Source organism: Tachypleus tridentatus, chromosome 8 (assembly GCF_004210375.1).
Source record: "Tachypleus tridentatus isolate NWPU-2018 chromosome 8, ASM421037v1, whole genome shotgun sequence".
Taxonomy (NCBI): domain Eukaryota; kingdom Metazoa; phylum Arthropoda; class Merostomata; order Xiphosura; family Limulidae; genus Tachypleus; species Tachypleus tridentatus.
The window spans coordinates 115,273,597-115,287,969 of NC_134832.1; the positions used below are offsets into that span (position 1 = coordinate 115,273,597).

General features: G+C 34.9%; 1 protein-coding gene across 3 annotated transcripts in view; it reads left to right on the forward strand.

The window, feature by feature from the left end:
• LOC143223255 (uncharacterized) overlaps window positions 1-14,373 on the forward strand; it is a 69,611-nt gene that overhangs the window by 44,047 nt on the left and 11,191 nt on the right. For all 3 annotated transcript variants that reach the window (XR_013012789.1, XM_076450963.1, XM_076450964.1), the window contains 5 exons: window positions 3,235-3,307; window positions 5,737-6,371; window positions 7,800-8,682; window positions 9,455-10,575; window positions 14,015-14,107. Coding sequence is in view for 2 of the 3 variants with exons in the window: in XM_076450963.1 (XP_076307078.1) it covers window positions 3,235-3,307; window positions 5,737-6,371; window positions 7,800-8,682; window positions 9,455-10,575; window positions 14,015-14,107 (2,805 nt within the window). In the remaining variant the exon portion in view is untranslated. The remainder of the gene's footprint in view (window positions 1-3,234; window positions 3,308-5,736; window positions 6,372-7,799; window positions 8,683-9,454; window positions 10,576-14,014; window positions 14,108-14,373) is intronic.

Sequence of the window (14,373 nt, forward strand, 5' to 3'; positions counted from 1 at the left end):
TTCTGATATACAGACATTTTTCCTTTCCTTTCTGAATTTCCTGTCTTCAGTATCTATTTGACCAGCTTGGGATCACACCCCTTGTCTTCTGTTTCATTTTCTGGATGCCCAATTTCACATCTTCATCACTTACTCAGCACTTTTCTGTAGTTCCTCTCCTTCCTCCATCTTTTGTCTGAGGCACTTCATTGTGCTCGAGTATTTTGTAGAATTTCATTACATTCTCTTTGCCAGCTTAGCCTATTTCACTTTTTCTGTTCTGTCCCTCCTTACCTTGTTCCCCTGATTGTTGTGACTGGTTGGGTTAGTGTATAACTTTCTCCTTTTTGTTTATGTGGTCTTTTTCGTGCTCCATATCTCTACCTGGACATATCTGGTGTCTTAAACCAATACTGAATGTACAACTTTCTCCCTTATTATGGTTTTCTTCTTTTCCAAAGTTGTTCTCATCTAGATTGGTCTGACCTTAAAATTCTCATACCAGCCTCTTGGCTTTCCTTTTTTTCTTGTTCTTCCTCTACCAAACATCTAGTTCATTGCTCTTGTTAGTGACTACCACGTCAGATCTGACCTGGTAGGTACCCGTCTCTTCCTGTTCTCCTGCTGTTATTCTAATTTTCTGATGACAGTCATTTTCTTTCCTCCTCCCTTTTACCCCATCTAAGGTTTTTTTTCACCCAGTCTCTAGTTGGCCGTGGTTGATGTGTCAGACACCTTTGTATACATCCTTCTTCACCTGTCCTCCAAGATTTTTCAGTATTCTGTCAATCAGATTCACGTCTTCCATTTCCTCTCGCTTTCTTTCAACATAGCATCAGCCCATTTTGCATTTATTTGTATCAGGAGGACCTTTGCTTGCCATATGTATGGCCTATGGCTATTATTCCTTTTCATGTTAGCCCATTCTTTGATGGTATCCTATTTTTGCACCTATTTATTTTACAAGAAGCTACTTAGTTGGAGTAGCTTGTCATGAAATTCAAGTCCTTCCTTTCACTCACTCGGTGTTTGGGACTTGTGGGTATTTTCTTTATTGGTTGTTTCAGTTAATTTCAGCCTTCTCTTTCTTGCCTGTGAGCTGAAACATAGCTATCATCAAGATTTGTATTTTTCATTATCATCCTGCATAAAAAGGTTTTTTTGGTTTTGGGACATTGCCTTCACTGGAGCATCTCATTCCTTTGGGAATGCACCTCCTCCTTTGGTAACTTTCATCCAAAGGATTCTTTCTTAAGTTGCATTGTCCTCATTTGTGATCTTCCTTTCTTCTCTACTTGAACAATTATCACAGTGACTAGACTGTGCCCATACCACTTCCAGTGTTCATTTACCAAATCCTAAGCCAGATATATCTCCTCATTGATGCTTCTCTCGCTCCAGATTGAGCCAAATCACTGGATGAAGACATGACTTCTGGAACTTGGAAACGGAATGAGCATTCACTCCAGATCAGTGTACCCAAACTTTTCACTCTTCATTAGGCCTGTTCTCATTTCTTTTTACTGGTGTATCTCTTTGTCATGATCCATTCCAACAATTCCACAATTATTTGTTAGACCAACCATCAAAGAGGGACCTGTTCCAGGACATTTTGCTTGAGGGTATTAGACCTAATCTGTGCTTCATATGGGGTAAATATTATTGCTTGTCATTTGTCAGGAGCCGAGATCTTGGTGGGGAACCACATTTCTTGAGCAATCTACATTCTTCCAACAGAATGGTCTCTATACCCCCAGTTATTTAATGGATTTTCTCTAAGTTGATCATGCATCTCATTAATGCCCTTGTCACCCTGTACAGTTCCAGACTTCCTCTCTTCTGCTCTCCTGTTCCTCATCATTTAGCCTTAGCTATTGGTGCCATCAACTGGACCTGGTCTCACTTATACACCTATCCCACCCCCTCTGTCTTCTTATTTGGGTTCTTACCTTGTTATGTTTCACTTCTTGTTGGGTCCATTGTTGGTGCCTCTTTGGGCAGTTCAGTCTTGGTTTCCTCTGCTCCTTTGCTTAAAATCCAGACCCCCATTTTCTCTACCCAATATCTCCTTCTATTACTTCAAATTCAAATGCCTTTTTTATATCAAAGGATATCATCTTTTGATCTTTGTCTGTAGGACTTTTCTGGTCTGTTGCCCATAAAATCACTCTCCAATAGTATGCCATTTTTCTTGTCACATTACTTTCCTGTAACTGTTCTACTTTGTTTATCAATGAAAATGGAGGGTCTTTTGTTATTGGTTGACCCACTACTATCTATTTTCCTCCTGGTCAACCCACTGGGAACCATCTTTCTTCCTTTTTACCTACCTGTTAGCCCATGGTTTATCAGACTTCTCTCCAAGATTGCTGGTTACCATGAAACCTTGTCTGTTGCATTTTGCCTTTCCTGATACCAGAGGGTGTTATTGAGTTCTTCACTTAACTTCCATGCCTGAAAGGGTCCTTACTGTGGTTTTGAATGCTCTTTTGAATCATTTCTTGCTTTTCTTACCAGCTTTCTCTCCAGTCTTGCTTCCTCTTCCTTGTCTGCAATTGCTGTTGTTCAGAAAACTGTGCTTTAGCTGCCTCTTGCACATTCTTCCATCACACTTATATACTTTTCTCTCCTGACTGAACTTTCCTTCCTAAGATTTTTTCCACCAGAGAAGGTAACTATACTTTCTTTTCTGTCCTCCTTCTGTCTGTATCATATCCATACAGTCTGTCAGACCCAGATTAGCACCTTTATCTTGTTTGGGCTGTTTGTTATTGCTTACCTGAAACTTCTCTCTACATTTCAACATGAGATTCTAGCATTTCTATGTCTAAAGACAAGTTATTATATCAGAAGCTAACATTTTGCACATCTGAAAAAGTATTGCTGATGGATACTACTGTACACATTCTCATCTGTTCTTCCTACTTCCAATGCACATTTGTTTTCTTGCCTTGTCAAAGGATAAATTTTTCACAAGTACTAATGCAATATAAGCAGTTATTGCATACAAAGATTGTTTCATCCTCCTATTTACGGAGAGTTTTTATTTCAGAATGTTGATGTCATTGTGCACTAGTGCAATTCACATCAAACACATTTATTTAGGTGGGAATTACCTCAAGGCTAGTAACATGTAAATCTCATAGGCAAATGCATAAGAAAGAAAGATATATCTTATGATATCCTTTTTATTTGTGCCTATTATTATTATTGTTTAATCTGTTGGTTAGTTTCACGTGTTATGTGCTCTTTCAGAGCGATACAGACACATCTGTAGAACTGCCTCTAGCAGTAAAAGCAGTGCCTAAACGAGTTATGATTAGAAAAGGTAAGTAATTGTCCGTAACTCAACTCTTATTGATATTTTATCATTCTGTAACACTTATTCAGATTAATACACAAATAAAAATGAAAACATCTTTGTCTTTTGTTTATACACAGCTTGGAAAAATCTCATCTATAAACAATGCAGTTATCAACTTTTTAGACTTTTTCTGACCATTGCATCTAATATATCTGTCATCCCTTTCACATGTAATGATTCATTTCTTGTTTCTCACATGAATTTCCTTCTCGTTTAATAGTTTTATTACAACAGCTCTTTGCCACCCTTTTATGATGTCACAGCATGTGGTTTGAACAATTATTAATGAAGCACAGTTTTCTAAGTTTGCATACAATTTTATAAAATGTTAAAAGTCAGAAAAAAAGAAATTACAAAATGTATTCTCGTAGACACATTTTTTAACTTGTTGTTTTTTCTTACTGTATGAAACCCTACTGTTAAAAATATGTACATATATTTTTTTACAACTGCTTAAGATGATAACACTTGCTTTGCTCCTGTAGGTTGAAGTGCATGTGTCACGATGTTTGGAGCGTTATTTTCAAAATTTTTATTAAATAACATTTTTACTACTTATGTCAATGAAATTGGCATCAAAACATAGTTTATAATTCAAATTTTACAATTATGTATGTTTTAATTTCCTAATTTAAAAGGAAATGCAAAGAAAAAATGTTAAGTATAGGCTTTTGTGTGTCACATAACACATCCAATTGTGTTATTGCTCTGTTTATAGTTTATTATGCCCACCATAAGACACATACAAATACCTAATGAATTATAAATTATAATTTGAGATATAGACAAGATAAATATAAAATAACATCCCACCTCTACAATTTGCTGAAATATCAATATATTTAACAGATCTATTAGATTGGCTCTGCTCTTCAATCATTTGAAAATTCTTAACTAGTACCCACCTACTACTAAGTATCTCAAATTTATAACCAATAGAAAAATAATTTTCTCATCTACATATTTCTGACAGTTGTTTATAACTGCCTTGAAAACAAAAGAATTTTGCTGAAACTGTAGATGTGTAATCAGTAAGCCATTTACCTGAAGAGGGATAAGATTTTTTTCAATCCACATACACATTACTCAGGGAACCTAATAAACTACAGGGATTTAGAGTATACTATTACTGTAATTTTATGTTTTTAAAATTTTTAATAATTAATGTTTGAATCCAACAAAAGTTATCTCTATACACCCCACCTGCAAGTCTAAATAAGGCTTAGAATAATACTTAAGCTCAAGTGCAGAATGTTGTAACACGGGTACATACACAAAATCAATGTATTTCTCACTTACTTTCTATGTTTTAAGAAATATAACTGAAATTTAAACATTTATGAGTAAATAGAAATATGTATTCAAATACATAACATACAGTAGCTGAAATAGTATACTTTTGAAGACCAATACATAGTTACTCCTACTGCATTTGTTATTCTAATTGTCTAAACTGAGGTAAATTTAAAACCACACTCAAAACTTGACAACTTTAAAACAAGAGAGTAGTAAATTTTATAAGTTCATACCCAAATAACACCATGCGTACATATACGTTGTGAAATTTGAGACATCATATAGGTGAGCAGTAGTGCTGAATCACCTGAAATGTAAAAGGATCAGCAAGGCTTGGAGCCTACAATGTTTATTGGATCAGTCCAAGTTTGAACAATATAATAAATATTTTCACACCTTCTAATTGCAGTTTTATTACTTTTGGAAGTTTCTTTTGCAAGTGTTGTAGGAAACATAAGCTGCTTAGTCTAATATTATGTTTTTAGAGCAAGAGCAAGTATGAATGACACTTTTCTGTTTTGCACGTTCTTGCTCTTGAGGGTGTCATATTACGGATACCATGTGCAATGACCGGATAAAATGTACACTGAGAGGGTCCATGATGTCAGCTTTATTTACATTGGGTTTAACTATAGGTGTTGAAACCAAAATAAACACAGAAAATTTATGGGGCATGTTTAACAGTTGAAACTCAGGTTACATACTTTGAAGCCTTGTGATTAAGAAGTTCTAGAGGTTATACAAGTGAAATATGAGACAAAGGTATTTTTAATCTCAGAATGAGAATCACTTTGCTCTCATACTAGTTAAAAATAATCAACAATTTCATGAACAAATATTAATGAAAAGCACTTCATTACAAACTCTGACTTTCTGTATGCAAAAGCTTTGTAATATTTACTAAAAGTCTACCAAATTTTGTGAAGATACAATTAATGTATTAGAAGTTACAAGTATGTAAACTGTAATGAGTACAAATTGTCATGAGTTTGGTTTGATGGGCCTAGGCAGTGTTCGTGAAGTTAATAAAACCTAATACAAAATGTGATATTATTTTGCTATTTTGTCATTTGCATGAATGTACTTTGTCTCACCAGATTCCCAAGGAGATGCTTCATCAAGTGACCGATCTTCAGTCTCACCATGCACTGATGCTAAAACTTCTCAGTCTACAGGTGTAAGTCAAAAGCCTGTTAAAATAGAGTCCACAGATGCAACTAGTATTCAGGATTCTGTATCTGCTTCTGGTGGTTTCTCAAAGAACTTAGGTGCAAAATCCACACAATTGAAGGAGAAGTTAAAAAGAGAAGAAAATACAGATGGTGAACGAGGTTGTCACAGTGATCATGAGATGTACCTCTTGCATAGAGAGCAACTGGAATCTCAGTATGGACAACATGATGGGTATTTTAGTGACTGGGAAGCAGTAGCTCAAAAAGAAATGTCTCATAGTAACCCACATGCACCTTATCCTGCTTCTATGTCTAGATCCTTTCATGAGGAGGAACAAGTTGCAATGAGAATACTGTCAACTACTGCAGATGGTCAGGTACCAGCTGTTCACAATAGTAGTTCTACCTATAATCATCCCCAGGGTCTACCATCTAGGTGGGAGAAAAACCCTCAGAGATTATCTCCTGTGGCAGTGGACTTCATTGATAACAGTTCTGATAGACAAGAACAACCCGACAGTATTGAAAAAGATCACCAGTCCAGACCCTCTCCTCTTCCTGTAAGTAAAGTTGTTTTAAGTTAAATTCTTGGATAAAGCTAAAATAAGCCAAGTGGCATTCAAGATGTATAGTCTTTATGCTGTAATCATGTTAAGATTTATAATATAAAGTATAATAGAAAAAATTAAAATTTCAGCAACTGAAGATGAAGTTTTCAGTAAACATAAGGATCTGTACATTTGGAATAATAGTGTATTATTGGTAGTTTGACAAATACACTTATGCAATAGTAACAAGAACAGTTGTAAATTTCAGATATATATTAAATTTTTCAAGTGCTGACTAGGATAATGAACTCATTTTACAATTGAAAAATTATATTTCAAGTAATTTAATCCCATTTATCTGTAAAATATCAACCAAGTGTACACAGGGTTAGTCTAGAAGACCATTTCTGAATTGGAGGAGGAATGTTGACTAATTCTGAATTCAATATGTACATCTGTACAAAATATAGCAAGCCTTTAGTGAGGTTTACAAATCTGTTTTAAGCAGAAAAATAGATGGGTTGCAAAAGTATTTGTACTCAACATATATCTATGAATTGAACATGCCAGTCTGATTCATGCTCTGACAAGTCAAAACACAAAGCAATATTCACATGAAGAAGCAAAATTTGTTTTGAATTTCATACAAAGCTGCTCAAGGGCTATCTATGCTAGCCGCTCCTAATTTAGCAGTGTAAGATGTAAGACTAGAGGGAAGGCAGCTAGTCATCACCACCCACTGCCAACTCTTGGGCTACTCTTTTACCAACGAATATTTGGATTGACCATCACATTATAATGCCCCCATGGCTGAAAGGGCAAGCATGTTTGGTGTGACTGGGATTCGAACCTGCAACCCTCGGATTACAAGTCGAATGCTTTAAACCATTTGGCAGTGCCGGGCTCAAGAAGAAATATACTTTTGACCATTGTGTAGTTTTCATGTTGCATTTACATATTCTGTGAACATAAAAACTTCAAATCTACAATTTTTTAGTATCTCTATACATTATACCTGATAGTTCTCTCCTCTACCACAAACTCTCAGTAAATCTACAATGTAGAACGAAATGAATTGTTGATGAATCTAATAATCAAAACATAATATGTTAAATAAAAGGACAAGGCATGTGCCCTTTGAACATCATTCATACAGATGAGGTTAAAAGAAAGCTGAAACACCACAGTTAATAGGATTTTAAGGTTTTGATACTGATGTTGAAGAAGTTTCTGATATAAAATTACAAAAGTAACAGAGTAAATAATGGCTCATTCCAATATACAAGTTTGTGCCTAAATAATGAAAACATTTTCATATTAAAATAACAGGTTTGTGAAAGCCAATATATTAACTTATGAAGTAAATTAAGTTCTGATATATAATCAGTGTATTTGAAGAACATATTTCATGTATAAAGTTATGTTTAACATCACTTGTAGAACCTTCAACTTCCTGGGACTGAAAACTCTATGGAAATTTTTCATGCACCTGAAATGCAGAGTCAACCAGAATCCAGTTTATCTCATGGATCAACAGAACCTGGTAGAAGCCCACTACAGTCCCAGTATCAGCATATGCAGAACAGTTTAAGCCAGCTTCCATCTTCTAGTACCATCCCCAAAAGACCCATTGGAGTTTCTCCACCCATCAACAAAAGATTTCCTCTCCATCATTTGGCACCTCTTCAGGAACTGCCACAAATCATGCTTCCACCTCAAGCCCCTCTCCCCAGGCTTCATGCTCAACCACTGCCTTCTACAAGACCTAGATCACCAAGACTCTCCTCTTCTCAGCAGCTTGGATTCCAATTTGTTAGGGGTCCTCCTCCTCCCCCTTACCCAGGCTTTCCTGCAGAAGTTCCTCCAAAGTATCACAACACTGCATTAAGTGCTCAGGATTCACAAGTGTATCTCCCACAATCAAAAGTACCACCTCCAGTTATGCGCTATCCTCCAACTACTTTATACCATCATTCTCTAAGAGCAATGCCCTCACAATGGAATGTACCTCATTATCCTACCTACTACAATGAATCTAAAGATAGGCAACCACTTTCTCTTGCTGCTGTACACACTCGAAGTTCAAGACCTTCTAACCCAACTGGTTTAGGTCAAAATTATCTTCCTAATCTTCAGACTTACTCACCAGCTCCTACTCATATGCACACTATTAGACCTGTTCAGGAAGTGTCATCTCATTTCTCTACACCAACCACAGGGCCTCACACTACTCTTCCACAAGGTGTTAATGAGACTGGTCAACAAATACAAGTCAGAAGGTACTATGCCCCTCCCTCCACCAGCTACAGAGAATCTCAGGAAAGTATGTAGTTAATTAAGCCAATGTGATTATAAATTTAACCAATATAATTTGATACATATTTCTGTCTATTTCTTAGAGTCTAGGATTAGAGTGTTGTCTCACTACAAGAAATACGCCTGTGCAGAATGACACTGATATCATTTGTTGAACCGTTAAAGACATCTGGAAACAAAATTGTTCCAAAATGTAGAGTATAACTTAGAGTACCAAATGGTTTAAGTAACATGAAGATATCTGTATTAAAACATGTACCAAAAAATTTGGAGTCCTGTTCATTCCACCATTTTATCAACTTATAAATAATCAAACACAGATTTTCTTGCATATTTACTTTGCTCAAATTTAATTTGAATTTTTTTTCCTGTGTTTTGATTAAATTCAGTATGGTGTCAAGATAAGTGACAAAGATTATACTATGTTCTAAATAGTTTAGTGAGCCAGTTATTCGAGAGACTGCTTAGTACCACTGACAGCATAAATACTGTAGAAATCTTCATGAAATATCTGCAAAAAAATTAAATTTTTGTTTGAGCTTGTAACCAGTTATAGCTTTTTCTGTCTAGGTGATGAAGTTATAGTGCGTGTACAAGAAAATCCTTATTTTATATTATGTATTCAACTTAATTTGTTATTATGTCAGATGAGTTAATATTCAGCAACATTTTATAAATTTGCTCAGCACTAATACTTTTGTAGATAAAACAATTTCATTTAAGTTGTAAGACATGCAAGATCTTGCAAACCAAAGCCTTACCTGTATTGTATTATACAGCATTGCCAGAAGGCAGACTACCCATTGGTACAGGTCCTCAGACAGGAGGTTCAGAATCTGACCAGCATAGGTCACAAGTTCAGTCAAGTCAGCAGTTTCAGAGGTACAGCCCAGTTGGAAATCCAGGATTGGCAGATCAACTGTCTGTAACTCAAGAAGAATTTTTCTCTTCTGGTAATAGTGATGGTAACTGGAAACTTGCAGTACCTCAAACTGGAAGTTACCAAAACAGGCAAGCTAGTTGTGGTTCAGTATCTGATAAAACCAGTCCACGACAGAGTAATGACATGGAATATTGCCAGTCAGGCTCTTCTATGAATTCTTTCTGTCCATCTAGTGGCAGTGACAGACCAGCAAGTGTCCGTTCATCCCTTTCCCACCCTTCCTCAAGGCCATCATCCTTTTCAAGTATGAACTCCACATCTCCAGATTGTTCTATGGGACAGCTGTCTGGCCCACCTCATGGAGACCCACGATACTGTTATGCAAATGGATCTGAAGGATGTGGAAATGTTTCTTCTTCTGTTCAAGGCCCTTCTGCTAGAAATCTAGTTCCATCATCTAGAGAAGTAACTCATTACCAAGATAAAGCACAATCTTCTGGTCCTCCTCCATTACCTCCAAAACCTTCCTTTCAAATTTCTGGCTTAGCCAATGGAAAAATTCAGAACAGTCAGTCACATGCCCTAAATTACAGATTATTACCTGGTGGTACTAGAGAATATAGCCAATCTCAAGAGCAGCAGCATTCAGAGCACATGGAGAACAGTAAACATGTAGCAGAGAGATTGCATGATATTAATTTTTCTCCCATTTCAGTTGTCCCTTTCTCAAAAAATGAAAACCAAGAGGGAGAACCTCTATCATGTCAGATTAAAAAAGTGACCAGGGTTGTGTCAGAAGGTGAAGATGCTTCCTTGTGTTCTAATAATGGTGCCAGAACTATAAATTCCCTTAAAGCCTTAGAAACTCAGCTTTCTCCTAATAATGGTAGTTTTAATATCCCTTCAGAAAATTTAGTTAGTAGTTCTGCAAGTAAACAAGATAAAAATCAGCTTTCTCCTAAATCTCAGAAGAAGCCTATTACCTGGATATTTGGTACTCACAAGAACCCACAAGTGGTATGTCATATCTTTATTAACATCTTTAATAGTTTTCAAACTAGATTTATAATGGATACAAAAGGATTTCATGACAAAAATGTTCTGAATTGAAATAAATTTAGAAACTGTAGGTGAGATGCTTGAGTAATTTAAGAGTAAAAATGTAAATTTGATATTTACAAAGAGTACTGTTACAAGTGAAACATATATCTACTATATATTATCTTAGAAAACAAATAGTTTAAATTTTAATACTTGCAATCATTTTTTTTCCTTTGAGATGCATACAACATAAAGTGTATTTAATAATGGTGCATGATATGTTGTAAGTTTTCAGAGGATATGTGTTATACACTTATGCTAAAAACTCTTTTGTTCAATTTGGATTTTTTTTAACATGTAGCCACTGTTTGCAATTCTTCAGTGGCAAAAATTTAATAGTTATATAATAACAGACATTTGGTTTTCAATGAAATTCAGCTTTATGATGAAAGCAATTTAATTTTATTCCTTTTTATGTATACAATATTTTAATCTCAGATTGACAGCAAGAACCATGTTAAATGAGCTTAAGTAATTAAGATAGGATATAGTTTTTAGTGCTTGTTCTAATTTTTAGTAATAATTAGGTGCAGGAATGAGAATTTCCTGCTAGTCATTAGTCTTGCATATTATGCAGAAAACTGGAGTGTGAAAAGTCTGCTTAACAAAGTCTTTTTTTTAATTCAGGCTTGGTTCTGCTTTATAGATTAGTTCATATCAAATACTAACATCTATGTGTTCATTTTGAGATAATGCTTCTGAAAGTCAGTGATAAAATGTGTACATGTTACACAGAATTGTTAAAGGTTTATTTCAAACCAAGTGTTCTTATCTCGAAGCAGATCAGGTTGAAATAATATTCTGTTATGAAAAGTTTTTTTTTGTACTATTTTTAGTGCATAAATATGAAAGATACAAACCATAGAACCAGTAATTTTAATATTAGTTCTGCATGAATATCTAAATTTTAATTAAGTATACTAGTTTGTTTTTTTTAATAACCCATTTTTTTTACCCTCCTTTATCCCTCCCTCCAGACTATGGAACTAATTGTAAACTTGATTATTCTTTCTGTATTTTTTTACCTTATCTAATCTTAACTGTAGTTAGGTGCCTTTTGAAAAAAATAAAACACTTGTAAGTAAAGTAATATATTGTAAAAGAATATTTATCAAAATGCAAATTATGTAGTTAGAACTTCTGTTATATACTAACAATTTTGTTTCTGAATTTTATTGAATAAAACTTCATAACAAAATTAGAATTGTTATTATAGAGTACGTTAAAGCATTTTTTCTTAATATACAGTTGTTTATATTTAACCATAAAAATCATCTGCTGTAATGCAGTTTGTAAAACATCACTGTTCAAGATATATGGGCTGTGGTCTTTATGTTGAGGAAAACTTACTACTGGAAATTTTTGAATGCATGTACCAATTTTGTAGTTTAACGTGAAAAATATTTGATTATATATTACATAAGTTTCATTAGTTGTTGTTTTTTAATATCTGTGAATTAAAGGTCAAATATACTAAAATTGTATGATCATTTGTAGCTTGGTAAAATTGTGAATGAGGAACCAAGAAGGAGGCTGAATTGAGGCTCCTAAAATGGTCAAGACTGAACGGTGCTTGAGTTATTGCTTGTTGGTCATAACTTCTCTGAAACTGCTTATAAATGACTTTTACAGCAGGTACATAGTAATTATAAAAAGCTTGCCATATCTCACAAGCAGTATGGTATAGGAAGATGAAATTCAAGAGTCTTAAGGGTGTCGTGTGTATGCAAATGCTACAGTTGTCACAAGTTACAACCATGGCTGCCACTATGATTTTGTATATTTTCCACAGGTATAAATGGGCCTTTCAACCATAGTACAAGTTATTCAAAAAACATGAAATTGACAGTTATGCAGAGGGTGAACTAGTGAACTGTTATAACAAAGGATTCACTACTGAAGCAACTCCCAGAGAATGTCTCAAGAATGTGTAATAGCATTGTTATGTGCAAGTTAATAACCACAATAATAATAATGAAAATGTTGAAAAGGCTGGATTCACTTGTGATAAGTCATGTTGGCAAACCACTGACATCTACAGGAATTGTAGCTGAGGTCAATCCAATACAGGTGCACATAGATACAGAAATGTGTAATGTATCATACTGTGTCTGGATATTCAATTCTAATACAATATCTTACCTCCTCTCACAAAACAGTTTTTCTCAATTAGTACTACCCTATGTGAAGATGTCCTTACCAGCTGCATCATGTTTAAGCACTGAAATAGAGTTAACTCAACATATTGGGTTTTTTGTTGTAGTTCTTGGCAAGACTGGAAATTAATGATCAATGGCCAACCAACATTTTACAAACTGATAAAGTACACTTCACTCTTTTTGGCAGTGTCAGCACACACAACCACAGTATCCAAATTTAACATGTCATATATACCTTCATGATGCTAAGGGTACGTGTAGTATGGTTTCTCAACTTATTTTATTACTGGACTATACTTTTCATGAAGAACTAATAATACATGAACTGAAAGCCTGCATAGTAGTGGCTGCTTGGTACTATGCAAATCTCACAACTTATGATATCTATCCTACAAGAATGAAACATGATAGACACTATTTTTCATGCAGGAGATGGTGCCTCTCCCTCTCCACTTTTGGTAAACAGGCACATGTTGGGCACTTTCAGAACAGAATCATTTCAAGTTGCTTTTCTTGTGAACAGCCACCTCATTCACCACCTGATTTCTGAAGTAATGCATATAATACAAAAAGCCTTGCACTAGTTCAGACCTTAAGGATACACTTGTCTGGGGATTCAGCCATTGTAACAGATAAGATGCACATTGTTACTGTAATGTCTATTTTCCCAAACATGTGGTGTAGTTTGGAAGATGTAGAAGCACATTTTGAACAGTTGTGCTAATCAGATGTTGGATCATGGTGCCTCTGGTGGCAGTATATGAAAATTGTGGCATTTGCATCTGCATGATATTCTTAACACCCCTGTATAACTTAACTTTTTCTCTACTGTACTGTTTGTGAGATATGATCTCTTGGACTACAAAACTTTATTTGAAGCACCCTTTATATGTATGAGAGTTTTCCAATATAAGAATATATATATACTAAGTCTGTGCTTGTCTTTACATTTTGTTTTTCTTTTACCTAGTCATTTCTTTGTAGATTACTTTTTATCATAAAAAGAAATATTTTTCATTAGCCTTTCTCAGCTTATGTTGAAAAAGGCTAGCAAACATGTTTTTTAATGTATAACAAATAACCTATTATAATTAATGAGGCTAAAAAGTGCACAAAGAAATGACATTAGTTGTTGACCACAAACAACCTGAAAAATGTACATCAGTTCAAGTTGTGTTTATTTTTGGTTTTTCTAGTTTCCTGTGGTGATAACAAAAAATCCTGGGTTAGGCTTTAGTATTGCAGGAGGAATTGGAAGTCCCAGAAACCCTAATAAACCTCATGACACAGTAAGTGGAATATAACATTCCAAATATAAAATGTGGTACTATTGTTACAGAGATGCCAACTATTTCAAATGACTGAGCATAATGATTGTAGACAGAGCCCTGTCACAGTTTTAGTCCTTTTAGATTTGCCAGAAACAAGACAATCTGGTGAATGAGGCCTCTTTTTTTTCCATCTTGTGAACGATCGCATTGGTGTTTCTATGCCTCTTAGAAAACGAGAAATACCCATCTACGCGAGCGCTGATTGGCTGACAAGCACTGATGAT